The sequence below is a fragment of the Pristiophorus japonicus genome, chromosome 1 (assembly GCF_044704955.1).
Source record: "Pristiophorus japonicus isolate sPriJap1 chromosome 1, sPriJap1.hap1, whole genome shotgun sequence".
Taxonomy (NCBI): domain Eukaryota; kingdom Metazoa; phylum Chordata; class Chondrichthyes; family Pristiophoridae; genus Pristiophorus; species Pristiophorus japonicus.
The window spans coordinates 13,559,293-13,586,765 of record NC_091977.1 but is presented as its reverse complement, the minus strand read 5'-3'; the positions used below and the strand labels follow the sequence as shown (position 1 = coordinate 13,586,765).

Below are 27,473 nucleotides of genomic sequence, written 5' to 3'. Positions count from 1 at the left end.
TCCCTCGCGGTTAACAGTGTCGAAGGCCTCTGTAAGGTCAAAGAAGGCCATGTACAAGGGTTGGTGCTCTACTCGGAACTCCTATATGGCAAGAGAGCCAAAGGTGGGCAGAGGAAATGTTTCAAGGACACCCTCAAAACCTCCTTGATAAAATGCAACATCCCTACCGACACCTGGGAGTTCCTGGCCAAAGACCGCCCTAAGTGGAGGAAGAGTATCTGGGAGGGCGTTGAGAATCTCGGGTCTCATCGCCGAGAGCATGCAGAAATCAAGAGCAGGCAGCGGAAGGATCGAGCGGCAAACCAGACTCCCCACCCACCCTTTCCTTCAACCACTGTCTGTCCCACCTGTGACTGACACTGTAATTCCCGTATTGGACTGGTCAGTCACCTAAGAACTCACTTTTAGAGTGGAAGCCAGCCTTTCTCAATTTCGAGGGACTGCCTATGATGATGATGACATTTACATACATCACAACAGTCATTGTATTTCATTATGGCCCAGGAATTGCAGCCCTCGGACTGCATAAAAAATTTACGAAAATACCTGGTGGTCCCGGAGGAACGAACACTTGTGCTCCGAGGCCTAGATGCACAGCCCAGCGCAGGGAGGCCATTCTTAAGAACGTAAGTACATTCTGGGATCGTGTGGGCCGGACCACCAATCGAAATGAAGTATTTTCTCATTGATAGTAATGGGAGCTCTCTTTGTTTGGAGCTCCCATTACTATGAATGGGAATATCCCCAAAACAAAGAAAACACAATACATAAATTTAAAAAACACCTTACTTATTTAAAATTAATAGAAATTTAATTAAATTAAATGTTTTAGAAAAAAAAAATTTTTTAATTAAAAAAAAATACTTTTTAATAGTGTTATAAATAAACTTACCTTACGCCTGCTTTTACCAGGCATAAGAGTTTTAAGGACGTTCGTTGGGCAGGAGCAATTAGCCTAAACCCCACCGCGGAGACCCTTTACTTTCGCATTTGAATGATCTGTCAAATGCAATTTTTTCAGATCGCCGGGTTTAGGCACATTCGCAGTGCAAGCCTAAAACCGGAACATGAGGGGCCACATCGTACGCAGTCAGAGAGGCTGCAATTTACTGCACTACATGTGATGTCCATTGAGATGTTTCTGAGAGATACAATAAGGTGCTATAGAAAATGCAAATCCCTTTGTATCATTTTTTGTTTTATTAGTTAATGGGCTGTGGGTGTCACTGGCAAGGCCAGCATTTATTGCCCATCCCTAATTGCCCTTGTGAAGATGGAGGTGACCCGCCATCTTGAACCGCTGCAGTCCGTGTGGTGAAGGTGCTCCCACAGTGCTGTTAGGGAAGGAGTTCCAGGATTTTGACCCAGCGACGATGAAGGAACGACCAATATATTTCCAAATCAGTGTGGGAACATGGAGCTGATGGTGCTCCCATGCATCTGTTTCTCTTGTCCTTCTAGGTGGTAGAGGTCGTGGGTTTGGGTGGTGGCTTCTTCGGAACAAATGAACTTTATCTTCACGTTGATCGATATATCAATAGACAGCCCTTATTGAAGCTGTCTAAAGATAAAGCTGAGTTGTTGATTTTTTTGTGGCCAAATCTTCCCAGGGGTTTTGAAGCTATTTATAGAATCATATAATCGTACAGCACAGAAAGTGATCACTTGGCCCATCATGCCTGTGCCGGCTTTTTGAAAGAGCTATCCAATTAGTCCTTCTTGTTCCTTGCAGCCCTGTAATTTTTTTTCCAGTATATACTCAATTCTCTTTTGAAAGTTACTATTGAATCGGCTTCCACCACTTTTTCAGGCAGCAACAACCCGCTGTGTAAAGGAAAGTTCTCCTCATCTCCCTTCTAAGAAAAAACACACACTAAGTCACTTATCTCAGCCACATTGTAGGTAAACACCAGGGCAGGGCCAGTCCCAAAGGGAGGAGGGGAAATCAGCAAGAGAGCCATCACCAGAGTGTCCTCATTTATTTACGAGTGATCTGTTCAGAGTGGCAGTGGTAGGGATGAGGAGAAGGTCACATGACACCTCCCTCCCCTCTCCCTTCTTGTTGCAGTTGGTAGGTGGTTTAGGAAGATAAGGGGCTAGAAGTTTGGTTTCGCCCGCTTTGAGTTGGTGACGCTGTCGTGCGCTACCTTTAGCACCAGGTGATGTCTCCCGCCTTAAAGTGCGATATTCAGTTGTACAGTCCCAAGAGGAGAGTGGAGCACTAAGAGAAGCATTGCACAATCCTCCTCGGGTGCTAAAGGCCCATCGCAGGGCGGTAGCGTGGGAGAACTTCTCAAGTCGAGGCGCTAAATGACGCCGCTGAAACACCTGTGAAGTTCGCGGCAGGCTCGGGCGGGTAGGTGTTTAGTGACTCCTTAGTGCCCCTCTCTGGCGCTAATGGTGGCGCTAAACAACCCAATTTCTCCCCCAAGAAGTTTTGCATTTAAATGAAACCAAAAAGCAGAAGTTGTGAGACTCGATGATTTATAGGCCGTTTTCATTGTACCTTGTGTAAGCGCGTCTGTGGAGCCGATGTCATAGTCAAGTGCATCTGACTTGCATCCTTCTACAATAGATTGCTTTACGCACTGGGCACAGGCTGTCAACAAATGACTTTCAAAGGCAAGAGAAATGTGCAACGGAGCGTGGGCAGCAGATCATTTCGGCTGTGTGAACTGGATGAATGACAGCGTGTGGGCTGTCTCCTGTGAATTGCCAGTCCCTCCGTGGCGGCATCTTACTTGTCATTGGCAGTTCTGTTAAAGGGCCCGGGTCTCATCCGTCAGGAGGTACAGCAGTGTCGTGGTTATGTTACTGGATCAGTAATCCAGAGAAGGCGAGTTCAAATCCCACCGCAGCAGTTTCAGCATTTGAATTCCAGTTTAAAAACAACCTGGAAATAAAAAGCTGGCTTCGGTAAAAGTGACCACGAAGCTGTCGGATCATCGTTAAAAACCCAACTGGTTCACCAGTGCCCCTGAGCGAAGGAAAGTTGCCATCCTTACCCGAGTGCTGGGTAAGGCAGGAGTGTAAAGCAATAGATTTATTCCCCTCTCCCTGCTCCTTGAGTGTCCACACACTGTGCAACATTGCTCGCCAAGAGTGTGGACAGGCAACAACATCTGGACAGGCGTGCTGACTCCGGTCCGACGGTGATGCTTCGAAACAAGTCTCTTATTTAGAGCGCCCACTGTTTACTCAGTCTTCACATCGCTATATATTGCACAGAAGAGTAATTAGCACTTGGAAGAAGCAAATGGAAGAAATTGAATTATGTTAATTACTAGTGATATCCTGTAAAAGGGAGCATAGCAATGGGAGAGGAAACATGCTTATAGTGTTGATTATTTTAGACGGTAATTTATTTTAAAAGTGCCGTATTTAAGTGAAAAGAAAGACTTACATTTATATAGCGCCTTTCATGACCTCAGGACTTCTCAAAAGTGCTTTACAGGCAATTATGTACTTTTTACAGTGTAGTCACTGTTGTAATGTAGAAAACACCATAGCCAATTTGTGCACTGCAAGCTCCCACAAACAGCGATGTGCTAATGATCAGATCATCTGTTTTTTTAGCGATATTGATAGAGGGATAAATATTGGCCAGGACGCTGGGGAGAGCTCCGCTGCTCTTCTTCGAAATAGTGCCGTGGGATCTTTTACAGCCACCTGAGGTGTAAGACAGCACCTCCGACAGTGCAGCACTTCTGGAAGAAGAGCAGGGAATTCTCCCCCCGTGTCCTGACCAACATGCCACCTCTCAACCAATACCGTGAAAAACAGAGTAAATTGGCTATCCCACGTGTTGCTGTTAGATTTTGCTGTGCATAAAATGGCTGCAAACGTTGCCCACGTAATAACAGTCATTGTGCTTCAGGTTAATTCATTGTATCGGAAATACTTTGTGATATTTGTGAGACTTGCGATAAGGTGCTGTATCAATGCATTTTGTAATCAGGATCCTTTTTCCGTTCTTTGATAGCGAGTCTTTGGGCTAAAAATTCAGTATAGCCGAGTTTGAGGCGTTAACATCGCCTGGCCCCTAACTTTAGCGCCGGTTCGATGTTTCCTGCCTCCGACCAGGACATTCACTTTTAGCGCCCCAAGAGGGAGCTAAGGGACGCGTTCCACACCTCTCTCAGCGGCAGGTCGGGGCCATAAAAGGAGCGGTGAGCGGCGTCCGTGGGCAGCGTGGCGGCAAGGTACAGCGCGAGCTGGTGCAGGAGGGCGACGGCAGCACAGAGGGACATCGTCAAGGTCCAGGTCAGTGATTGGAGCAGAGGCAGGTACAGCAGGAGAGGGCGAGGTCGGGGCGAAGGAGCTGCGAGAGATTGTAGAGGGACGTGATCGGGGCCCAGGGGAGGGGTGAGTTTGGGGTCAGAAGAGGCGAGGGCCCAGGTGCAGCATGGGCCAGCCCACACTGCGATATGTGTGCACTAGGTCCGTGCAACAGAGCAGGTCTCCAGTCGTCTTGGGTAACCCTTGCCACTGGACCAAGACCTAGCTCTGTCAAGCCCGTGTGATGGCTGGTGTGCAACGGCCACCACACGTTAAAAAAATTCCACACACAGGCATCTTCCACCCTTCACGATGTAGTTCAGGATCTGGAATATTAGGTCCTTCATTGGAACACCTGTGAACTCATCCCTTTTTTTGGCGTGGAAGCAAGTCATCCTCGTTTTGAGGGACTGCCTATGATGATGAACCCTGATTCCTGGGGCACTATCGCGGGAGCGCTGTTGAAGTTCTGGTGCTAGGAAACTGGCATCCTAGCACCTAACGGGGAGGTCAGCTGGACTATCCGAAAAGTTAAGGAAAAGCCCGAGCAGCTAAACAACAGTGTCCCGCATCTCGGAGAGATGCAGTAATGGGAAGAAAAAAAAATCATTTTAACTGCCGCCTGCTCCCCCTCGGACATATTGCCCCGGCAGCTCCTCCGCGACGCCCACTTTCCCTGTCGGAAGTAGCGCCGGGCGCGAAAGCAGTCAAGTTCACGACAGCGATGCTAACGTGGTGTTGCGCACTTGGTGGCGTACCCAGTGGGTGGCGCTAGAGTGCGTAGCGCTCACGTTAGCGCCATCGCTAAACCTCCACTGAAGTTCGCGGGGAGGCGCTACCAGTGTGGCGGTAAGCGCTTAGCGACTCGTTAGCGCCCCTCTCGGGCACTAACGGGTGCTTGCTAAGCAAATGAATTTCTAGCCCACTGCGTGTTTAAATATATAAACGGTGCAAACACTTCTCCTTGAACATCTATCCATCCCTGACAATCAGTGTGGGATTTGTGACTCTAATTTGTGCCAGAATAGCCATATGGTGGTTTCAATGTGAGAAAACAAAGTGTCTGAGCCGCATCTAAACTTAGCACTAAGCTCTGTCGCTGAACAAACTGTGAGGGTGGATGTTAACCCGTTCTTCCCCAGCCCAGCGGCCACAGTGCGGACGGAAGGTGTAAGATGGTGGGGTCGGAGGTTGGGGGGTGGGTTACACATTCACACTGCACCCCTATCCATAATTACTTAGCTGACTTCAGGCACCAGCGAGCTGCCCGCCCCAGAGAAACGGGGCCCTAATCTAAATGGAAGTATCGCGTCCCGATGATTCCATCTGGAGGGTCATTCAATTTTAACCGTGGACCCGACTATTGTCCACACGGTCTCCGGTCTGCCAGCTAAGGATCCAGGCCCAGGTGGGTCCCTTTGTAAAGGTTCCTTGTGGGCCAGGGGAATGATACCCCCCGTTGCCCCTCGGTTCACCCACCCCTGCCCATCGCGGTCATGCTGACCCCTGACCCGCATCACCCAATCTGTACTCACCTTGTTTCTCATCCTTATTTTCAAAGCCCTCCATGGCCTCGCCCCCTCCCTATCTCTATAATCTCCTCCAGCCCCACAACCCCCCGAGATGTCTGCGCTCCTCTGATTCTGCCCTTTTGAGCATCCCTGATTATAATCGCTCCACCATTGGTGGCCGTGCCTTCTGTTGCTTTGGCCCCAAGCTCTGGAACTCCCTGCCTAAACCTCTCCCCCTCTCTATCTCTCTTTCCTCTTTCAAGATGCTCCTTAAAATCTACCTCTTTGACCAAGCTTTTGGTCACCTGCCCTAATTTCTTATTATGTGGCTCGGTGTCAAATTCTTTCTCTCATAACACTCCTGTGACGTGCCTTGGGACGTTGCACTACGTTAAAGGCGCTACATAAATACCAGTTGTTGTTGATGGGGACCGCGGTCTAAAACCTCCCCCACCCCCCCCAGTTTCACACCTGGCTACCGGCGGTGATGTCATTCCCGCCATCTTCGGACGGGAGTCGGAGTCGGGACATGCAAATGAGTCCTGCGAGTTCAAATCTGCAGAGCCACCCGTGTGGGACTGAAGCCACCTATAGGCCAGGCCGGGTTCCTTCCCTGAAGGACGTTAGTGAACCAGGTTGGTTTTTACGACAATCCGATAGCTTCATGGTCACTGCCATGATTTGGGAATGTTATGGGCTGGATCTTTGGCTTGTTGTCGGCCCGGAGGGGCAGTACTGGCGGTGAAGAGCATTTCCGAGCGGTGCAGCCAGCTACGAGCGCCTCGCCGGGACAGTCGATGCCGTATTTTCGGGGGCATGGAGCAGTACCGCCCGGGAGAGGCGAGCCGGTGTGCAACGCCCCTGGTTGCCCCTCCGGCTCGAAATTGGAGACTCGACTGATCGTTAGCGCCCCATAGCCCCCCCTGGTGGGTGGTTCCAGCTGTGGTGGCCGCAGTGAGGGAGGGAACGTCTGCCTGAGGTAGGTGTGATTGTTTTTTATTTTTTTATTTTTGCGATTCATGTTGATGTGGTGTCAGGAAAGTATTGGGAATGTTTTTGGTGGGTTCTTTTCAGATTTTTTTTTTTCACAGAAGCTTCTCTTAGAGCGCTCGAGGCCGGCTGTTTATCTCAGGATTCTCAGCTGCTCAGCCAGCCTCGCACCCTAAAAGAGGTGTGGAATGGCCTCCCTAAGGGCCCCGCTCCACACTCAGGGACCTGCTGGTGGATTTTGCGGCTGGAGACGCAAACCGGATTCACACCGTAACAGAGGTGCGACCAAATTTCCACCCCTATGAGTTTACACTAACCTTTACTGCCACTGGTTTGTGTTTTCCTTTCCTTGGCTTTCATGGATGGAAAGCTGCAGGTCGGTGAGCACAGAGGTGGAAAAGCCCCGGTTACCACATCGAGCTGGTTATTGGGTGTCAGGATGAGATGGAGTCTGGTTGCGACCTATCGAACGACAGTCTTTACAAAGTGTCTCCGCCTCCAAACTGGATGCAGGGAGCAGGATGACAGAAGAAACAAGATGAAGGGTTAGGGAGCGGAATTTCAGCTAGCTTCCCAATTCCTCATTCCTATCCAGCAGGAGTGTGGCCTTTGGTACCCCGCTGACATTCATAAGAAATATCAGAAATAGGAGCAGGAGTAGGCCATTCGGCCACTCGAGCCTGCTCCGCCATTCAGTAAGATCATGGCTGACCTTTAACCTCAACTCAACTTTCCCGCACTATCCCCGTATAGAAACATAGAACATAGCGCAGATCTTTCAGCGCAGAAGGAGGCCATTTCGGCCCATCGTGTCCACGCCGGCCGACAAAGAGCCGCACGGCCCTCGGTCAGCAGCCCTGAAGGTTACTTATAAACCAACGAACAATGAACAATGGCGGAAAGGTTTGGAGCACCCAGCCCAGCCAGTCCGCCCCACACAACTGCGACACCCCCTGCACCGCAACATTCTACACTCCACCCCAACCGGAGCCACGTGATCTCCCTTGATTCCCTTAAGAATCCAAAAAATAATCGATCCCAGCCTCGAATATGCTCAACGACTGGGCCGCCACAGCCCTCTGGGGTGGAGAATATCAAAGGTTCACCACCCTCTGAGTGAATTAACTTCTCATCCTTGTCAGGGCTGCTGCATGAAGACTGGTGGGTCAGATACTGGCAGGGAGCCAAGCATCTGGATCTTCACACCTGGAGAGGAAGGCAGTAACTGCAACAAAACTGCTTTCTGAAGCCGGTCACTACATCTTCAATGTTATTCCATGAAAAGATGATTTTCTTCACCTTGGCAATCTTAGCCATTTGCCATTCATTCACCTGTTGAGCCGACCTGTGTTTCCAGTGTGCTGTGTTTCCAGTGTGCTTTTCATTAACCAGGAGCAGTGAAGTCAAAAAAAGAACTTGCGTATATACAATGGAGAGAAAGCAGGAAAGGGGTACTGAGGGAATGATCAGCCATGATCTTATTGAATGGCGGTGCAGGCTCGAAGGGCCGAATGGCCTATTTTCTATGTTTCAAACTGGGAGAGGATTCCCCCTGCTCTTCTTCAAAACAGTGCCATGGGATCTTTCGCCTCCGCCTGGGGCCTCGGTTTAACATCTCAGCTGAAAGACGGCACATCCGACAGTGCAATACTCCTTCAGTACTGCACTGAAGCATTAAACTGGACAATGTGTTCATGTCTCTAGAGTGGGGCTTGAACCCATGACCTTCAGACTCAAAGCTGAGAGTGCTCACCACTGAGTCAAACATTCATTGGAGGATAAACTGAACTGGCTGGTTGATAACTTAACAATGGCAAAAGCTCGCTCCCCAATGTCTATTCATTGTCACAGCCTTAAACGCCTTTAACATTGATGGAGTATGATAGACCTTGTGTCATATTTAAAATTGAATAAATATCAAGTGAAGTTAAATAAATGATCATTCATCCAGATATTTTCCCAGCCTCTCTTATTAGTTTCTTGCCAAGTGTCACTGCCTGTTAAAGGACAAATTCATTATCTTTGGGTAGAAAGAAGTCCCGCGTGCCATTTTCATCCCAAAGATGTGACACACAAGTCGTGAGACACCGTGATGTAACATGATCCATATTATTGTCTATCGACACAATGAAAAACATAATTATCCCTTTAATAATTATATTCTCATTTTTGTTCAGGTGAGTCAGGGATATTATGAACTGGAAGTGCAATTTTATATTTGAGCATGTGCCTTTGAGGTGTTCCTAGTCCCCCAACACCTCAACACTTTTTTTTTCATTGGATGTTGGCGTTGCTGGCAAGGCCAGCATTTATTGCCCATCCCTAATTGCCCTTGAGAAGGTGGTGGTGAGCCGCCTTCTTGAACCGCTGCAGTCCGTGTGGTGAAGGCACTCCCACACCGACTTTGTCATAGTGGTCTGATGGAACCAAGTCGCTCACTAGGCCATTTCAGAGGGCAGTTAAGAGTTAACCACATTGCTGTGGGTCTGGAGTCACATACAGGCCAGACCAGTTAAGGACGGAAGATTTCCTTCTTTAAAAGACATTAGTGAACCAGAAGAGTTTTTACGACAATGCAGTAGTTTCATGGTCACCACAGCTTTTCATTCCAGATTTATTTAATTAATTTAGTTAATAAATATATTAAGAGCAAGAGGATAACTAAAGAAAGAGTAGGGCCTATTAGAGACCATAAAGGTAATCTGTGTGTGGAGGCTGAAGATGTGGATACAGTTCTTACAATGAATACTTTGCGTCTGTTTTCACAAAAGAGAAGGGCGATGCAATCAGGGAGGAGTGTGAAATATTAGATGAAATAAACATAGTGAGAGAGGAAGTATTAAGGAGTTTAGCAACTTTAAAAGTGGATAACTCCCCAGACCCGGATGAAATGTATCCCAGGCTGTTAAGAGAAGCAAGCGAGGAAGTAGCCAAGGCTTTGACCATCATTTTCTAATCTTCTCTGGCTGAAGGTGAGGTGCCGGAGGACTGGAGGACTGCTAAAGTTGTACCTTTGTTTAAAAAGAGAGAAAGGGTTAGACTCAGTAAGTACAGGCCAGTCAGCCTAACCTCACTGATGGGAAAATTATTGGGGGAAATTCTGAGGGACAGGAGAAATCTTCATTTCGAAAGACATGAATTAATCAACGACAGTCAGCATGGATTTGTTAAGGACTAACTTGATTTAATTTTTTGAGGAGGGAACAAGGAGGGTCGATGAGGGTAGTTCATTTGATGTAATGTATATGGATTTTGATAAGGTCCCATGTGGCAGACTGGTCAGATAGAAACATAGAAAATAGGTGCAGGAGTAGGCCATTCGGCCCTTCGAGCCTGCACCACCATTCAATATGATCATATCTGATCATGCAACTTCAGTACCCCATTCCTGCTTTCTCTCCATACCCCTTGATCCCTTTAGCCATAAGGACCACATCTAATTCCCTTTTGAATATATCTAATGAACTGGCCTCAACAACTTACAACTACAGTAAGAGCTACCTGCTCCTATACTCAAATCGCTATGAAGGCCAGCATGTCATTTGCCTTCTTTACTGCCTGCTGTATCTGCATGCCTACCTTCAATTACTGATGTACCATGACACCCAGGTCTCGTTGCACCTCCCCTTTTACTAATCTGTCACCATTCAGATAATAATCTGCCTTCCTGTTTTTGCAACCAGAGTGGATAACCTCACACTTATCCACATTATACTGCATCTGCCATGCATTTGCCCATTCACCTAACCTGTTCAACTCCCCCTGCAGCTTCCTAGCATCCTCCTCGCAGCTCGCACTGTCACCCAGCTTAGTGTCATCTGCAAACTTGGAGATATACATTCAATTCCTTCATCTAAATCATTAATGTATATTGTAAATAGCTGGGGTCCCAGCACTGAACCCTGAGGCACCCCACTAGTCACTGCCTGCCATTCTGAAAAGGAGCTGTTTATTCCCAATCTTTGCTTCCTGTCTACCAACCAGTTCTCGATCCACGTCAACACATTACCCTCAATACCATGTGCCTTAATTTTGTACACTAATCTCTTGTGTGGGACCTTGTCAAAAGCCTTTTGAAAGTCCAAATATACCACATCCGCTGGTTCTCCCTTATCCACTCTACTAGTTACATCCTGAAAATATTCCGGAAGATTTGTCAAGCATGATTTCCCTTTCATAAATCCCTTTCATAAATCATACCCCCTTGAATGTAGGGGGGTATGATTAAAAAGTTTGCAGATGACACTAAAATCGGCTGTGTGGTTGATAATGAAGAAGAAAGTTGTAGGCTGCAGGAAGATATCAATGAACAGGTCAAGTGGGCAGAACCATGGCAAATAGAATTCAATCCGGAGCAGTGTGAGGTCATGCATTTGGGGAAGGCTAACAAGGCAAGGAAATACACATTCAATGTAGCACTGAGAAGTGTAGAGGAACAAAGGGACCCTGGAGTGCATGTCCACAGATCCCTGAAGGTAGCAGGTCAGATAGATAAGATGGTTAAGAAGGCATACAGAATACTTGCCTTTATTAGCCAAGGCATAGAATACAAGAGCAGGGAGGTTATGCTTGAACTGTATAAGACACTAGTTAGGCCACAGCTAGAGTACTGCATGCAGTTCTGGTCACCGCATTACAGGATAGATGTGATTGCACTAGAGAGGGTACAGAGGAGATTTCATCATCGTCATCATAGGCAGTCCCTCAGGGTTGAGGATGACTTGCTTCCACGGATGTTGACTAGACTGGAGAATTTCAGCTATGAGAAAAGATTGGATAGGCTGGGTTTGTTTTATTTGGACAGAGGAGGCTGAGGGGAGACCTTATTGAGGTGTATAAAATTATGAGGGGCTTTGATATAGTAGATAGGAAGGACCTATTTCCCTTCGCAGAGGGGTCAACATCTTGGGGGCATAGATTTAAAGTAATTGGTAGGAGGTTTAGAGGGGATTTGAGGGGAAATTTCTTCACCCAGAGGCTGGTGGGGTCTGGAACTCACTGCCTGAAAGGGTGGTAGAGGCAGAAACCCTTACCACATTTAAAAACTGGAAATCGAAGAAACTTCCATGTACTCCATTGAAATGTAAAAAAAGTTGAACTTTATTATGGATATTTCAAGTGTTAGAGACTCCCTCCAAAAACTTCGATGAGAAACAATGGCGCCTTTCAGTGCCGATTTTTCAATGTGCGCTGCTTTCTGTTAACTCACCAGAAGGTTTCTCGGGAGTGGCCAGATACGCTGACCTAGGATAAAAACATTTGGGGTAAACTGCGAAAAATGCTGAAAATGGTGCAGACATGAAGGAACTCTATGACATCAAAAAAACCTAACCTAGAAAAATCGTAACTAAAGCAGTTACACCAGTGCAGATTCCAGGGGGGATACTTTGAATTAAATAATTATGCCAGAAAAAATAGCGCAAATTACCTGGAAAAATTGAGCCCGAAGAGCTGGAAGGTGGGAGCAGGTTGGATAATTCTTTTTTGACCGGTGCAGATGCAGTGGGCTAAATGGCCGTACACTTCTATGATTCTATAAGTGGCCTAGTAAGCCACTCAGTTCTATCAAATCAGGGCAACTAATGGTGAGCAAAAAATGCCAGCCTTGCCAACGATGCCCACATCTCGAGAATGAATTTTTGTTTACAAAGGATGACACTGGACTAATGGACAGGTTTGGCAGGAGAAAGAGGCCAAATAGTGCTGGATGTGCCCAGCTAGGTCTGGTGCTTGATGGTTCAACTGGTTTTGTACCAGATACGCCCAAAGTCTGCACCCCTTGGATTTGAGGGAAGAAAGGTGGCAGCCTCACCAGAGGGACAGGGACATTGAAGATGGAGGAGTGGTTGAGTAAATGAACAGCTGCCAAAATATTATGGTTAAACGGGGGGGGAAGGATCAAAGGCCAGACAGTTGGGAGTTTGAAAGCACAGTTCATAGAATGTGGAACTCGCTACCACAGGGAGAAGTTGAGGCCAATAGCATAGATGCATTTACGGTGTTCCAAATAAACCATCTGTTCCCATATTACAACAATGACTATGCTTTAAAAGTCATTCATTGCCTGTAAAGTGCTTTGAGACATCCGGTGGTTGTGAAAGGCGCTATATAAATGCAAGTCTTTCATTTTTCTTTTTAAACACTTAAGAGAGAAAGGAATAGAATGATTTGCTGATAGGGTTAGGAGGGGTGGGAGGGGGCTCATGTGGAGCATAAACACCGGCACGCACCAGTTAGGCTGAATGGCCTGTTCTGTGTTGTAAGATTCATTAACGCCCAAGATAGTTACAGAGGAGAGTTCTGATCGTGTTAGAGGAGACTGGCAGGATGTGTTTTCCGCAGCACGTTTGGAGAGAGCTCATTGAGCACAAGAAAAATCTAGGCTGACACTCCAGTGCAGTGCTGAGGGAGTGCTGCACTGTTGGAGGTGCCGTCTTTTAAACCGAGGCCCCGTCTGCTCTCTCAAGTGGATGTAAAAGATCTTATGGCACTATTTCAAAGAAGAGCAGGGGAGTTATCTCTGGTGTCCTGGCCAATATTTATCCCTCAATCAACATAACAAAAAAACAGATTATCTGGTCATTATCACATTATTGTTTGTGGGAGCTTGCTGTGTGCAAATTGGCTGCTGTATTTCCTAATTACAACAGTGACTACACTCCAAAAGTACTTCATTGTCTGTAAAGCGCTTTGAGACGTCTGGTGGTCGTGAAAGGCGCTATATAAACCCAAGTCTTTCTATCGTACAAGGTTATTTATTTTCTCCTTTTCTGTGTAGCCATATCCATGGCTGGTGAATCATTAACACTCTTTCATTTGTGATGATATTGATCTTATACTTGTGGATGTGCAGAAATTAAGAGAGTCAAAGCAAGCTGATAGAACCTGTGGAACGTCTCGTGTAGTGGCCCCGACAGCGGCTTTCTGCAGAGACGATAAGGATAGCAGGGTGAATTGATCCACAGTATGGTTGGGAAGCAAACAGTAGCATAAGGTGACTGGGGGACAGTGCTGTGTGGCGGGGTCAGGTTGGTAGAGGACCTTTGTCTTATGGATGTTTAGTGTAAGGCCCATGCTTTCGTCCGCCTCGGTGAAGATGTTGACGATGACTTGGAGTTCAGTCTCTGAATGTGCACAGATGTAAGCGTCGTCCGCTTACTGTAGTTCGACGCCAGAGGATGGGACGGTCTTGGATCTGACCTGGAGGCGACGAAGGTTGAACAGGTTCCCACTGGTTCTATAGCTTAGTTCCACTCCAGTGGGGAGCTTATTGAGTGTGAGGTGGAGCATTGCAGCGAGGAAGATCGAGAAGCAGGTTGGCGCAAGCAGCCCTGCTTGACCCCGGTGCGGACGTGGATTAGGTCTGTGGTGGATCCGTTGGTCAGGATCACGGCTTGCATGAGTAGAGCCAGCACTCTACACGGCAAGCGAGCCCCAGGTGGGCAGAGGAAACGTTACAAGGACACCCTCAAAGCCTCCTTGATAAAGTGCAACATCCCCACCGACGCCTGGGAGTCCTGGCCAAAAACTGCCCTAAATGGAGGAAGAACATCCGGGAGGGCGCTGAGCACCTCGAGTCTCGTCGGCAAGAGCATGCAGAAATCAAGCGCAGGCAGCAGAAGGAGCATGCGGCAAACCAGATTCCCCAGCCACCCTTTTCTCCAACGACTGTCTGTCCCACCCGCGACAGAGACTGTAATTCCCGTATTGGACTGGTCAGTCACCTAAGAACTCGCTTTTAGAGTGGAAGCCAGTTTTCCTCGATTTCGAGGGACTGCCTATGATGATGATGACATTTACATACATCATAACAGTCATTGTATTTCATTATGGCCCAGAAATTGCGGCCCTCGGACTGCATAAAAAATTACGAAAATACCTGGTGGTCCCGGAGGAATGAACACTTGTGCTCCGAGGCCTAGATGCACAGCCCAGCGCAGAGGCCCATGCATCCCAGGAACGTAAGTACATTCTGGGATCGCGTGGGCCGGACCACCAATCGAAATGAAGTATTTTCTCATTGATAGTAATGGGAGCTCTGTTTGTTTGGAGCTCCCATTACTATGAATGGGAATATCCCCAAAACAAAGAAAACACAATACATAAATTTAAAAAAACACCTTACTTATTTAAAATTAATAGAAATTTAATTAAAGACCTGAGAACTCACTTTTGGAGTGGAAGCAAGTCTTCCTCGATTTCGAGGGACTGCCTACGACGATGATGATGAGCACAAGGTTACAGAATTCAATCACTTGGGCAGGGCCGTTTTTCAAACCAGCAACTGCTCAGGGGGTAAAAGAGAAAACAAAACTGGCAACAGGGTGACGGTTGTTTTGTAGAGTGTTCAGAAAGACAGTAACCCCACACCCAGAGACCAAGACTGGACCAATACAGACCAGCATCTTCCCAGTCTTCTCGTGAGGGTGCTGGAGACAGGCAGCTGACAGGCACTTGAAGAGCATTTGAAACTAACTTGTTATGTCAGATGCTACAAGCCAGCTGGCAAGGTCATATTGTTCAAAGCACCTTAAGGTCATCAGTACAAAAATAGGGCCTGTGGTTCTTCGAAACCCACTCTCATTAGATCCCTGCTCTGCCTTGCTTGTGTCAGCTGTGGTAGCACTCTCGCCTCAGACGAGCTGCATATTCATGGCCCAGCAGCGTTCCTCGTTGCTAAAGGTTATTCTCATTGTACACAGGTGGGCGAAGAGACACTTGCAGATCTCGCTATTTGGGGGGAATAAAAGTCATCTTTGACCTCCTGTTGCTATCAGGTTCTCGTAGGAAAACTTGCTGCCAGAAGCAGCAGTTACCTGAGATGCACAGAGCAACATCTGTCAAACACCAGTCGTGCCCCTTCAAGAGCAGGAACAAACCTGAGGCTTCCTGCAGCAGTGGCTCCTGGCAGTTCCAGACTCAAAGTTCGGTTTGGTTCATCACAGAGTTCCGCAAGTGTCTGCTTATTGGGCCCACACCCCTGGACCTTGGTGTGTGTCTGAACGAGGAAACCAACCTGACTTAAATAGCCCTGTTGGCCCTATAAAGAGGAGATCAAAACTTTTTTTTCATCTATCTTTTGGAAGACACTGAATAGGAAGGGATCTCATTGTCACACGCGGGAGTTACAGGCCTTTCTGAGGTTCCCAGGACTGAGAAAGTGATCAAACTCATTTTCAAGGACTTTATAATACAAAATTGCAACTATTCCAATTTATTTTTTCCTTTTGCTGTTTAAGCCCATGTGGGTGTCATCCCAGTCAGGGTTGAAAGGGGCTTGTGCTCCCGGGTGTGCCTGTGATGGTAACCTAGAATCCAGATTCAGCGCGGACCAGGTAGAGGACTGAATTATGTGGAAAAGCTCGAGAAACTTGGACTCTTCAGCCTTGAAAGGAGGCAAGTGAGAAGGCACCTTATTGGAACATATGAAGCCTTCAGCCCCTTGAGTCTGTTCTCCCGTTCAATGAGGTACTGGATCGACTAGGCTTATATTCACTGGAATTTAGAAGAATGAGAGGGGATCTCATAGAAACATATAAAATTCTGACGGGATTGGACAGGTTAAATGCAGGATGAATGTTCCCGATGTTGGGGAAGTCCAGAACCAGGGGTCACAGCCTAAGGATAAGGGGTAAACCATTTAGGACTGAGATGAGGAGAAACTTCTTCAATTAGAGAATTGTGAACCTGTTGAATTCTCTATCACAGAAAGTTGTTGAAGCCAGTTTGTTAGATATATTCAAAAGGGAGTTAGATGTGGCCCTTACGGCTAAAGGGATCAAAGGGTATGGAGAGAAAGCAGGAATGGGGTACTGAAATTGCATGATCAGCCATGATCATATTGAATGGTGATGCAGGCTCAAAGGGCCAAATGGCCTGCTCCTGCACTTATTTTCTATGTTTCTATGTTTCTATGGCTGATCTGTGTCTTAACTCCACTTACCCACCTTGTTTCCATAACCCTTAGTATTCTTGCATAATAAAAACCTATCCATCTTAGTTTTCACAGCAGCTTTTTGGGGGAGAGAGTTCCAGATTTCCACTACCCTTTGTGTGAAGAAGTGCTTCCTGACGTCACCCATGAATGGCCCAGCTCCAATTTTAAGGTGATTTATAAGGATCGTCACCCATCGTTGCTCCTCCACGGCTGGCTCCCTGTCCCTCATCGGTGAGACTCCTCTACAGCGCACTATTCGCTCAGATTGGTGGGCTGGCAATCAACCTGCACAGTATCTGTCGACATGATTGGCTGCCTAGAACAGTGTCAATTTTCTCCTGCAATTAGCCGCACTGTTGTGATCTATCACTATTCCATTGATGACATTTGTCGGATATGTCACAATTTAAAAAGAAGATTCCTGACAACTGCCAGCTCAAGATGAGCACGTAGGTAGAGAAAGAGAGACTTGCATTTCTACAGTGCCGTTCGCCACCTCAGGACGTTCCAAAGTGCTTTACAGCCAATTAAGTACTTTTTAGGTGTAGTCACTGTTGTAAGATGAGGGGATTGACTTATGAGGAAAGGTTGAGTAGGTTGGAATTCGGAAGAATGAGAGGTGATCGTATCGAAACGTATAAGCTTATGAGGGGGCTCGACAAGGTGGATGCAGAGAGGATGTTTCCACTGATGGGGGAGACTAGAACTAGGGGGCATGGTCTTAGAATAAGGGTCCGCCCATTTAAAACAGAGATGAGGAGGAATTTCTTCTCTCAGAGGGTTGTAAATCTGTGGAATTCGCTCCCTCAGAGAGCTGTGGAAGCTGGGACATTGAATAAATTTAAGACAGAGATAGTTTCTTAAACGATAAGGGAATAAGGGGTTATGGGAAGCGGGCAGGGAAGTGGACCTGAGTCCATGATCGGATCAGCCATGATCGTATTGAATGGCGGAGCAGGCTCGAGGGGCTGTATGGCTTACTCATGCACCTATTTCTTATGTTCTTATTTAATGTCGGAAATACGGCAGCTAATTTGTGCACAGCAAGCTCCCACAAACAGCAGCATGATAATGACCAGGTAATCTGTTTTTTGTTATACTGCTTGAGGGATAAATATTGGCCAGGACACCAGGGATAACTTCCTTGCTCTTCTTCGAAATAGTGCCCTGGGATCTTTTACATCCACCTGAAAGGCTTCGATTTACTGTCTCATCCAACAGACGGCACCTCCGACAATGCAGCACTCCCTCAGCTCTGCACTAGGATTGCTAGTCGAAAAAAGGACCAAGGTCCATCATCATCATAGGCAGTCCTGTCGAAATCTAGGAAGTCTTGCTTCCACTCTAAAAGTGAGTTCTCAGGTGACTGAACAGACCAATAGAGGAATTACAGTCTCTGTCACAGGTGGGACAGACAGTGGTTGGAGGAAAGGGTGGGTGGGAAGTCTGGTTTGCTGCACGCTCCTTCTGCTGCCTGCGCTTGCTTTCTGCATGCTCTCGACGATGAGACTCGAGGTGCTCAGTGCCCTCCCGGATGCACTCCCTCCACTTTGGGTGGTCTTTGGCCCGGGACTCCCAGGTGTCAGTGGGGATGTTGCACTTTATCAAGAAGGCTTTGAGGGTGTCCTTGAAATGTTTCCTCTGCATACCTGGAGTTCGCCTGCCGTGTAGGAGTTCTGAGTAGAGCGCTTGCTTTGGCAGTCTTGTGTCCGGCATACGTACAATGTGGCCCGTCCAATGGAGCTGGTCGAGTGTGGTCAGTGCTTCAATGCTGGGGATGTTGGCCTGATCGAGAACACTGACGTTGGTGCATCTGTCCTCCCAGGGGATTTGCAAGATCTTGCGGAGACAGTGTTCGTAGTATTTCTCCAGCGATTTGAGGTGAATACCCTGTATATAGTCCACGTCTCTGAGCCATACAGGAGGGCGGGTATCACTACAGCCCTGTAGACCATGAGCTTGGTGCCAGATTTGAGGGCCTGATCTTCGAACACTCTCTTCCTCAGGCGGCCGAAGGCTGCGCTGGCGCACTGGAGGCGGTGTTGGACCTCGGTCCATCTAGTTCACCGTCTACCATCCCGGTAGTCGCATGATCCTATGATAATTGGTTGATCAATCACGGCAATCGACCTCTATCAATGAGTCTACAACAGACCCAGACATGAGGCGAGGAAAACCCCCAATGGGGGGAGAGTTTGGAATCCATAGGTCCACAGTCACCTGTTCCTCCCAAGCATGCTACACTTACCACCAATGTTCCCTGTGAGCTGCAATTTGTTCTTCATGGCCTATTTCATGTAGTGTGCGGTCCCTTTAAATCTCCGCGCATGCGCGGTATTTACAATGGAGAATCTGGTGTGCGGCCTGCATGGGGTCTTTCCCATTACAGCCCTGCAGCTTAGAGGGAACATTGCTTACCACTTGTCATGTCTCAAATTACTTATATACTGTATCCTCAAAATATAATTTTCTGAAAGAAATCTGCATTGAGATGGAACACAGTCTGTAGTAAATGTTAACGTGAGTATCACAGGACATAAGAACATAAGAAATAGGAGCAGGAATAGGCCACTTGACATCTTGAGCCTGCTCCGCCATTCAATAAGATCATGGCTGATCAGATCATGGACTCAGGTTCATTTTCCTGCCCGCTCCTCATAACCCCTTAATCCCTTATAGATTAAGAAACTGTCTATCTCTGTCTTAAATACATTTGGTTGTATTACAAAATGAATGAATACGTGTATGCTAGCCGACTTTGGTGGGCCCTTTACTTAACATGAAAGTACAAACTCTCCTCTTGCAGCATCCTGCTGCTGTCTCCCTTGTTGGTGTCCAGATTTTTTTGCAAACGTTTCTCGCTGTCCCACAGAGATAATGGAATCGTTCAGCACAGAAAGAGGCTGTTCAGCCACTCATGCCCGTGGCTCTTTGAAACAACTCTCCGGTTAGTCCCACTCCCGTGCTCTTCCCCATAGTCCTGAAAATTTATCCTTTTCAAGTGTTTTTCTTTTGAAAGTTACTATTGAATCTGCTTCAGGCAGTGCATCACAACTCGCTGCGTAACGAAAATCTGTCCTCATCTCCCCCTCTGTTCTTTTGTCAATTATCTTAAATCTGTGTTGTCTGGTTAATGACCCTCCTTATTTACTCGATCGAAATCCCTCATAATTTTGAACACCTCTATTAAATCCCCCCTTAACCTTCTCTGCTCCAAGGAGAACAATCCCAGCTTCTCCAGTCTCTCCATGTAACTGAAGTCAGATCTAAAGTGTTCATCTACAACAAGGTGTTGGGTATCTTCCTGAACGACTAGATGTTGCTAATGAATTGTCTACTGTCTGGTGTCTGCAGCAAGCCGCTTCCCATATTAACTACCAGCCATCTGTCCCAGACACCGCAGTAACGCAACTCAGTAATGGGCTGCCCTGGACAGCTCACATTCTATAGGCAGGCCTTGCTCAGGGCACATTTCAAAACCTGTCTTTTCCACAGGGAAATAGGCAAGGAAATGGCAAACTGTGACAGTGACATTAACCATTGCGGCTAATCAGTGGAGTGTAAGTGCTTTAAAGGTCAGTGGGATAACAGTGCATATGTGTGTCTATATAGAGCCTTTAATATGTAAATGTTGATAGTGTAACCATGTCAGTGTAAACTCACCTGAACGCTCTTTTCTAGGCTAGTAGCCCAGATTCATGATGAGCTTCTGTTTGAGGTTGAAGATTCCCAGATTCAGGAACTAGCAGGTTTGTTTATTTCAAAACCCCGCATACCATTCATGTTTGTGAGATGAACCGCAGCCTCCTTATTTACTGACTGGCCCTTAACTTACAATTACAGTCCTGCCCACTATTATCAGTTTACCAGGAGCTTATGCTATTGGTGCTTGTGCTGGAATAACATGCTCCGTTGTGAAAGTGAACTGCAAATCTCACCGCTCAGCTGACCTAGGCTCCCCTCATCGAGGTTGTGAGCAAAAAAGTTAAATAGAAAGGGGAAAGGAAGGGAAAATGTCAAGTCCTGCTGTGTCTTGCCATCTCCACGCTACGTGCCCTGTCTCTGCAAATGATGTTTGTATTGTTCAATAGTGTCAGAGTTTTCAACGCAGTATGACCAGCTCCTCTCCTGCCAGTCGTGGCTCAGTGGGCAGCACTCTTGCCTTCGAGTCATAAGGTTGTGGGTTCAAGCCCCACTCCACAAAATCTAGGCTGACACTCCAGTGCACTACTGAGGGAGTGCGTCCTTTCTATCATTCTGTTCCAGCTTCTCCTGCAGGGAGAGTGGCCGTGGGTTAGTGCGTGTCCTGTTGTGAGGCAACTTAATGTGCATGTTAAGAGGAAGAAGTGACACTCGAGGGCATGCAAGGCAGTAGGTGTGCGGCCAGCAGCAGATCCTGAGTGTGCAAGTTCCAGCAGAAGGAGGTCTAGTGAAGTGTCCCATTGTGATTGGGGGAGGGAGGTATTGCTGGTGCTGGGGCTAAAGTCTGGTGTTACAGGGCTGTGTAGAGAGTATGAGAGATATGCATGGGCTCAATTTTCCCCAAAGCTTTTTTTTGGCGTACTTGAAGAGTTACGCCCTTTTTTGGGGGGCCCAAGTACGCTCCCAAAAAATGTTCTAAGTTTCCCCGTTTGATTTCTTCATTTTGGCGCAGCCTAACCTGTCCTTTAGTTTTGGGGGTGGAGCCTTGATCTGCGCCAAAAGGATCGGATTGCCACGGTAACCAAGCACACAATACAAGCTGAGGCTGGAAAGTGAGGCATGCAGCCAGCTCCCAACATATTAAAACACATTGCATCAACTTAAAAACACATTCAAACATATTGCAGCAACTTACCTCCAATTATTAAAGTCCCGCTACCGATGCCAGAGACGATCCCCTCCCCTATCCTAGGCTGAAGGGCCTCCCGGTCCGCTCCCCCAACCAAGTGACCTGCCGGTCCGATCTCCTAGCCCTGGCCGAAGGGCCTCCCGGTCTGCTCCCGCGCCCCTAACCCTGAGTACCTTGCCGGTCCTGCTATCCCGCCCCTAGCCCTGGCCGAAGAGCCTCCCATTCCGCTCCCCCCGCTCCTAGCCCTGGCTGAAGAGCCTCCCGTTCCACTCCCGCCCCTAGCCCTGGCCGAAGAGCCTCCCATTCCGCTCCCCCGCTCCTAGCCCTGGCTGAAGAGCCTCCCGTTCCACTCCCGCTCCTAGCCCTGGCTGAAGAGCCTCCCGTTCCACTCCCGCCCCTAGCCCTGGCTGAAGAGCCTCCCGTTCCACTCCCGCCCCTGGCCCTGGCTGAAGAGCCTCCCGTTCCACTCCCGCCCCTAGCCCTGGCCGAAGAGCCTCCCGTTCCACTCCCGCCCCTAGCCCTGGCCGAAGAGCCTCCCGTTCCACTCCCCGCCCCTGGCCCTGGCCGAAGAGCCTCCCGTTCCACTCCCCGCCCCTGGCCCTGGCCGAAGAGCCTCCCATTCCGCTCCCCCGCTCCTAGCCCTGGCTGAAGAGCCTCCCATTCCGCTCCCCGCCCCTAGCCCTGGCCGAAGAGCCTCCCGTTCCACTCCCCGCCCCTAGCCCTGGCTGAAGAGCCTCCCATTCCGCTCCCCACCCCTAGCCCTGGCTGAAGAGCCTCCCATTCCGCTCCCCGCCCCTAGCCCTGGCTGAAGAGCCTCCCGTTCCACTCCCCGCCCCTAGCCCTGGCCGAAGAGCCTCCCATTCCGCTCCCCCGCTCCTAGCCCTGGCTGAAGAGCCTCCCGTTCCACTCCCCGCCCCTAGCCCTGGCTGAAGAGCCTCCCATTCCGCTCCCCGCCCCTAGCCCTGGCCGAAGAGCCTCCCGTTCCACTCCCCGCCCCTAGCCCTGGCCGAAGAGCCTCCCGTTCCACTCCCGCCCCTAGCCCTGGCCGAAGAGCCTCCCGTTCCACTCCCCGCCCCTAGCCCTGGCCGAAGAGCCTCCCGTTCCACTCCCCGCCCCTAGCCCTGGCCGAAGAGCCTCCCGTTCCACTCCCGCCCCTAGCCCTGGCCGAAGAGCCTCCCGTTCCACTCCCGCCCCTAGCCCTGGCCGAAGAGCCTCCCATTCCGCTCCCTGCCCCTGGCCCTGGCTGAAGAGCCTCCCGTTCCACTCCCTGCCCCTAGCCCTGGCCGAAGAGCCTCCCATTCCGCTCCCTGCCCCTGGCCCTGGCCGAAGAGCCTCCCATTCCGCTCCCTGCCCCTGGCCCTGGCTGAAGAGCCTCCCGTTCCACTCCCGCCCCTAGCCCTGGCCGAAGAGCCTCCCATTCCGCTCCCTGCCCCTGGCCCTGGCTGAAGAGCCTCCCGTTCCACTCCCTGCCCCTAGCCCTGGCCGAAGAGCCTCCCATTCCGCTCCCTGCCCCTGGCCCTGGCCGAAGAGCCTCCCATTCCGCTCCCTGCCCCTGGCCCTGGCCGAAGAGCCTCCCGTTCCACTCCCCGCCCCTAGCCCTGGCTGAAGAGCCTCCCGTTCCACTCCCGCCCCTAGCCCTGGCTGAAGAGCCTCCCATTCCGCTCCCTGCCCCTGGCCCTGGCCGAAGAGCCTCCCGTTCCACTCCCGCCCCTAGCCCTGGCTGAAGAGCCTCCCATTCCGCTCCCTGCCCCTGGCCCTGGCCGAAGAGCCTCCCATTCCGCTCCCTGCCCCTGGCCCTGGCCGAAGAGCCTCCCGTTCTGCTCCCGCTCCTGGCCCTGGCTGAAGAGCCTCCCGTTCCACTCCCCGCCCCTAGCCCTGGCTGAAGAGCCTCCCGTTCCACTCCCGCCCCTAGCCCTGGCTGAAGAGCCTCCCATTCCGCTCCCTGCCCCTGGCCCTGGCCGAAGAGCCTCCCGTTCCACTCCCGCCCCTAGCCCTGGCTGAAGAGCCTCCCATTCCGCTCCCGCCCCTGGCCGAAGGGCTTGCCAGTCCTGCTCCCCCGCCCCTAGCCCTGGCCGAGTGGTCTCCCGATCCGCACCCCCGCCCCTATCCCAGGCCAAATGGCCTCCTCCCTCCTGGTCCCCGCACCTAATCATACCCGAAAGGCTTCCCCTCCCTCTCTCCCTCCCTCTTTTACCTCTCCTGCTGTCCGGGCATCTGCTGAACTTCCCGGAACCGATTTCCTTAACTCTCCAGAAAGTTTTTCTGCAGAGGCCACATTTGCTGGCCTAAGAAGAACTGGAGTAACTCTCAGCTGGCCAAACTTGCCTAAATGGCCAGAATTGGCGCGGGTGACAGGTTATGCCCCTTTGGCTGAAAAAAAAAACTTACCTAAAAAAATCGTAACTAACAGTTACGCTGGTGCAAATTGATTGGGGAAACCCTAGTTTTTTTAACATAGGCCAAAAAAAGTGGCCTGCTCCAAAAAAGCGGCGCAAATCACTGGGGAAAATTGAGCCGATGAATAGCAGCTTATCTTAACTGTGCTGGTAATATAGAATGATAGAATGGTTACAGCACGGCTCTCTGCAAGAGCACTTCAGCTAGTCCCACTCCCCCGTCCTTTCCCATAGCACTGCAATTTTTTTTCCTTCAGATTCTTATCCAATTCCCTTATGAAAGCACAATTGAGTCTGCTGCCACCACCCATTCAGGTAGTGTATTCCAGATCCTAACCACTCGCTGCGTAAAAATGTTTTTCCTTATGTCACCTTTGATTCTTCTTAAATGTAATTAAATCACCTTAAATGTCATATTTTTTCCTGCTCAGAGGTCCTAGGAACTATGTTGCGGGCATTGACTCGGCTACCCACCTCTCTCCACTGTCACTAGCTAATTTCCCAGGGCACCCGTCGCCCCTGTCTGAAGGAAATAGGACCTCCTTCGGTACTGTGGCCTCAACTAGTTAACTAATCTATATTAATGACTTGGATGAAGGGACAGACTGTAATGTAGTCAAGTTTGCTGATGATACAAAGATGGGTAGGAAAGCAAGTTGTGAGGAGGACACAAAAAATCTGCAAAGGGATATAGACAGGCTCAGTGAGTGGGCAAAAAATTGGCAGATGGAGTATAATGTGGGAAAGTGTGAGTTAATCCACTTTGGCAGAAAAAATAAAAAAGCAAATTATTATTTAAATGGAGAGAGATTACAAAATGCTGCAGTACAGAGGGACCTGGGGGTTCTGTGCATGAAACACAAAAAGTTAAAATGCAGGTACAGCAAGTGATCAGGAAGGCAAATGGAATGTTGCCTTTAATTGCAAGGGGGATAGAGTATAAAAGCAAGGAAGTCCTGCTCCAACTGTACAAGGTATTGGTGAGGCCACACCTTGAGCATTGTGTACAGTTTTGGTCTCCTTATTTAAAGAGGGATATACTTGCATTGGAGGCAGTTCAAAGAAGGTTCACTAGGTTGATTCCTGAGATGAGGGGGTTGACTTATGAAGAAAGGTTGAGCAGGTTGGGCCTATACTCATTGGAGTTCAGAAGAATGTGAGGTGATCTTATTGAAACATATAAGATAATGAGGGGCTCGTCAAGGTAATGCAGAGAGGATATTTCCACTCATAGGGGAAACTAAAACTAGGGGACATAGTCTCAGAATAAGGGGTTGCCCATTTAAAACTGATATGAGGAGGAATTTCTTCTCTCAGAGGGTTGTAAATCTGTGGAATTCTCTGCCCCAGAGAGCTGTGGAGGCTGGGTCATTGAATATATTTAAGGTGGAGGTAGACAGATTTTTGAACGATAAGGGAGTAAAGGGTTTTGGGGAGCGGGCAGGGAAGCGGAGCTGAGCCCAAGATCAGATCAGCCATAATCATATTAAATGGCGCAGGCTCGAGGGTCCAAGTGGCCTACTCCTGCTCCTATTTCTTATGTTCTTATGTTCTTCCTATTTCTCACCTGCTCCACAGGCGTGAATGTAAGTTGTGAGGAGGATGCAAAGAGGCTTCAAGGGCATGTAGACCGGCTAAGTGAGTGGGCAAGAACATGGCAAATGGAATATAATGTGGGGAAATGTGAAGTTAGGAAAAATAGAGTATTTTTTAAATGGTGAGAGATTGGGAAATGTGGGTGTTCAGAGGGACCTGGGTGTCCTTGTACACGAATCACTGAAAGTTAACATGCAGGTACAGCAAGCAATTAAGAAAGCAAATGGTATGTTGGCCTTTATTACAAGAGGATTTGAGTATAAGAGTAAAGGGCCCCGAAATTCACGGTCCCTGTTTGCAGTGGCCATTCATCAAAATTGACTCTTTCAGAGCCAGGGCCATCCTCTCCAAAGCAGCACCGATACACTCGTTCCCTCGCGCCTGTGCTGCAATGGCAGCTGCCAAATCATCCTAAGGGTGAATTTCCCATGGGAATAACGCCACAATTAAGACTGCAAATTTCAGCTTTGCAGGGCTAATAAGACTGGAACACTTTTTTGTGGTCAACGATTGTGGCGCTAATCAGGGAAAGTAGCTCTCAACACCGCCAGCTTTCTGGCGGCACTGAATTTCGGGGCCAAGATGTCTTACTGCAATTATATAGGGCCCTGGTGAGACCACACCTGGAATATTGTGTACAGTTTTGGTCTCCTTACCTAAGGAAGGATATACTTACTATCGAGGGAGTGCAAGGAAGGTTCACCAGGGATGTGGGGATTGTCCTATGAGGAGAGATTGAACAGACTCAGCCAATATTCTCTAGTGTGTAGAAGAATGAGAGGTGATCACATTGAAACATACAAAATTCTTACAGGGCTTGACAGGGTAGATGCAGGGAGGATGTTTCCCCTGGCTGGGGAGTCTAGAACCAGGAGGTCACAGTCTCAGAATAAGGGGTCGGCCATTTAGGACTGAGATGAGGAGAAATTTCTTCACTCAGAGGGTGGTGAATCTTTGGAATTCTCTACTCCAGAGGGCTGTGGATGCTCAGTCGTTGAGTATATTCAAGACAGAGATCGATAGCTTTTTGGATATGAAGGGAATCGAGGGATATGAGGAAGGTGCAGGAAAGTGGAGTTGAGGTAGAAGATCAGCCATGATTTTATTGAATGGCGGAGCAGGCTCGAGGGTCTAAATGGCCTACTCCTGCTCCAAATTCTTATGTTCTTAAGTTCCACGAGCATTTCCATCGGGGTACTCTGGCCAGCATCGTGCTTCCTGCCGCCTCAATAACACGTTGCCCACCTTTGAGAAGGGCACCTCCCCTTTAAAGACTGCAGGCCGCCTTTAAGTGGCGTGGCCCCAAAGGATTTCCCGTTCTCCCAAATGGCCAGATGTCTAAGCTGGAACCTCACCTCCAGTAAATCAGGCCTGGCCACTAAAGTCAATCTGGCCTCCCACCTACCTCGCCGGGGCAGGTGTCCCTCCCCCACCTGCCCGATCTGTGTCACAGACGGAAATCCTCCCCACTATGTTAGACATGATGCTGTGCAATATTTTCGCGTCTCTATTGAAGCAGCTTGATGCAAGCTCATTACACGTTCCGAGAGTTAGACCACAATTTAAAATCTGCACATACTGATTTTCATTAGCACAATTTAATCGACTCGTTGCGAAATAAGAACCAAAGTCCAACTTGCTCTGGCAACTCACTGTTCTTTTTTCACTTATAGGACTTGTAAAAAGCACCATGGAATCACTGCAATCTGTGGAGGCTCTTGGAGTGTATCTGAAGGTATGATCCACTCGTGCGTGCAATAGGACTGAAAGGGCATCAGTCCAATTAAATTACAGTTTCCAGAAGTTTTGAAAGAAGTACATAATGTTAATCATTGAAAGTGTGTCAACAGAATGAAGTCTGGGAATCATTGCCCTGAAAACTGTAGAATGGCTGTATAGGAAGAATTAGGAGTGAAACCCATGAAATAGGGTTG

General features: G+C 48.7%; 1 protein-coding gene across 1 annotated transcript in view; it reads left to right on the top strand.

The window, feature by feature from the left end:
- The window catches only part of poln (polymerase (DNA directed) nu), a 520,953-nt gene that overhangs the window by 476,511 nt on the left and 16,969 nt on the right, over positions 1-27,473 (top strand). The window contains exons 22-23 of the mRNA XM_070877627.1: positions 20,398-20,465; positions 27,213-27,274. Coding sequence (XP_070733728.1) covers positions 20,398-20,465; positions 27,213-27,274 — 130 coding nt within the window. The remainder of the gene's footprint in view (positions 1-20,397; positions 20,466-27,212; positions 27,275-27,473) is intronic.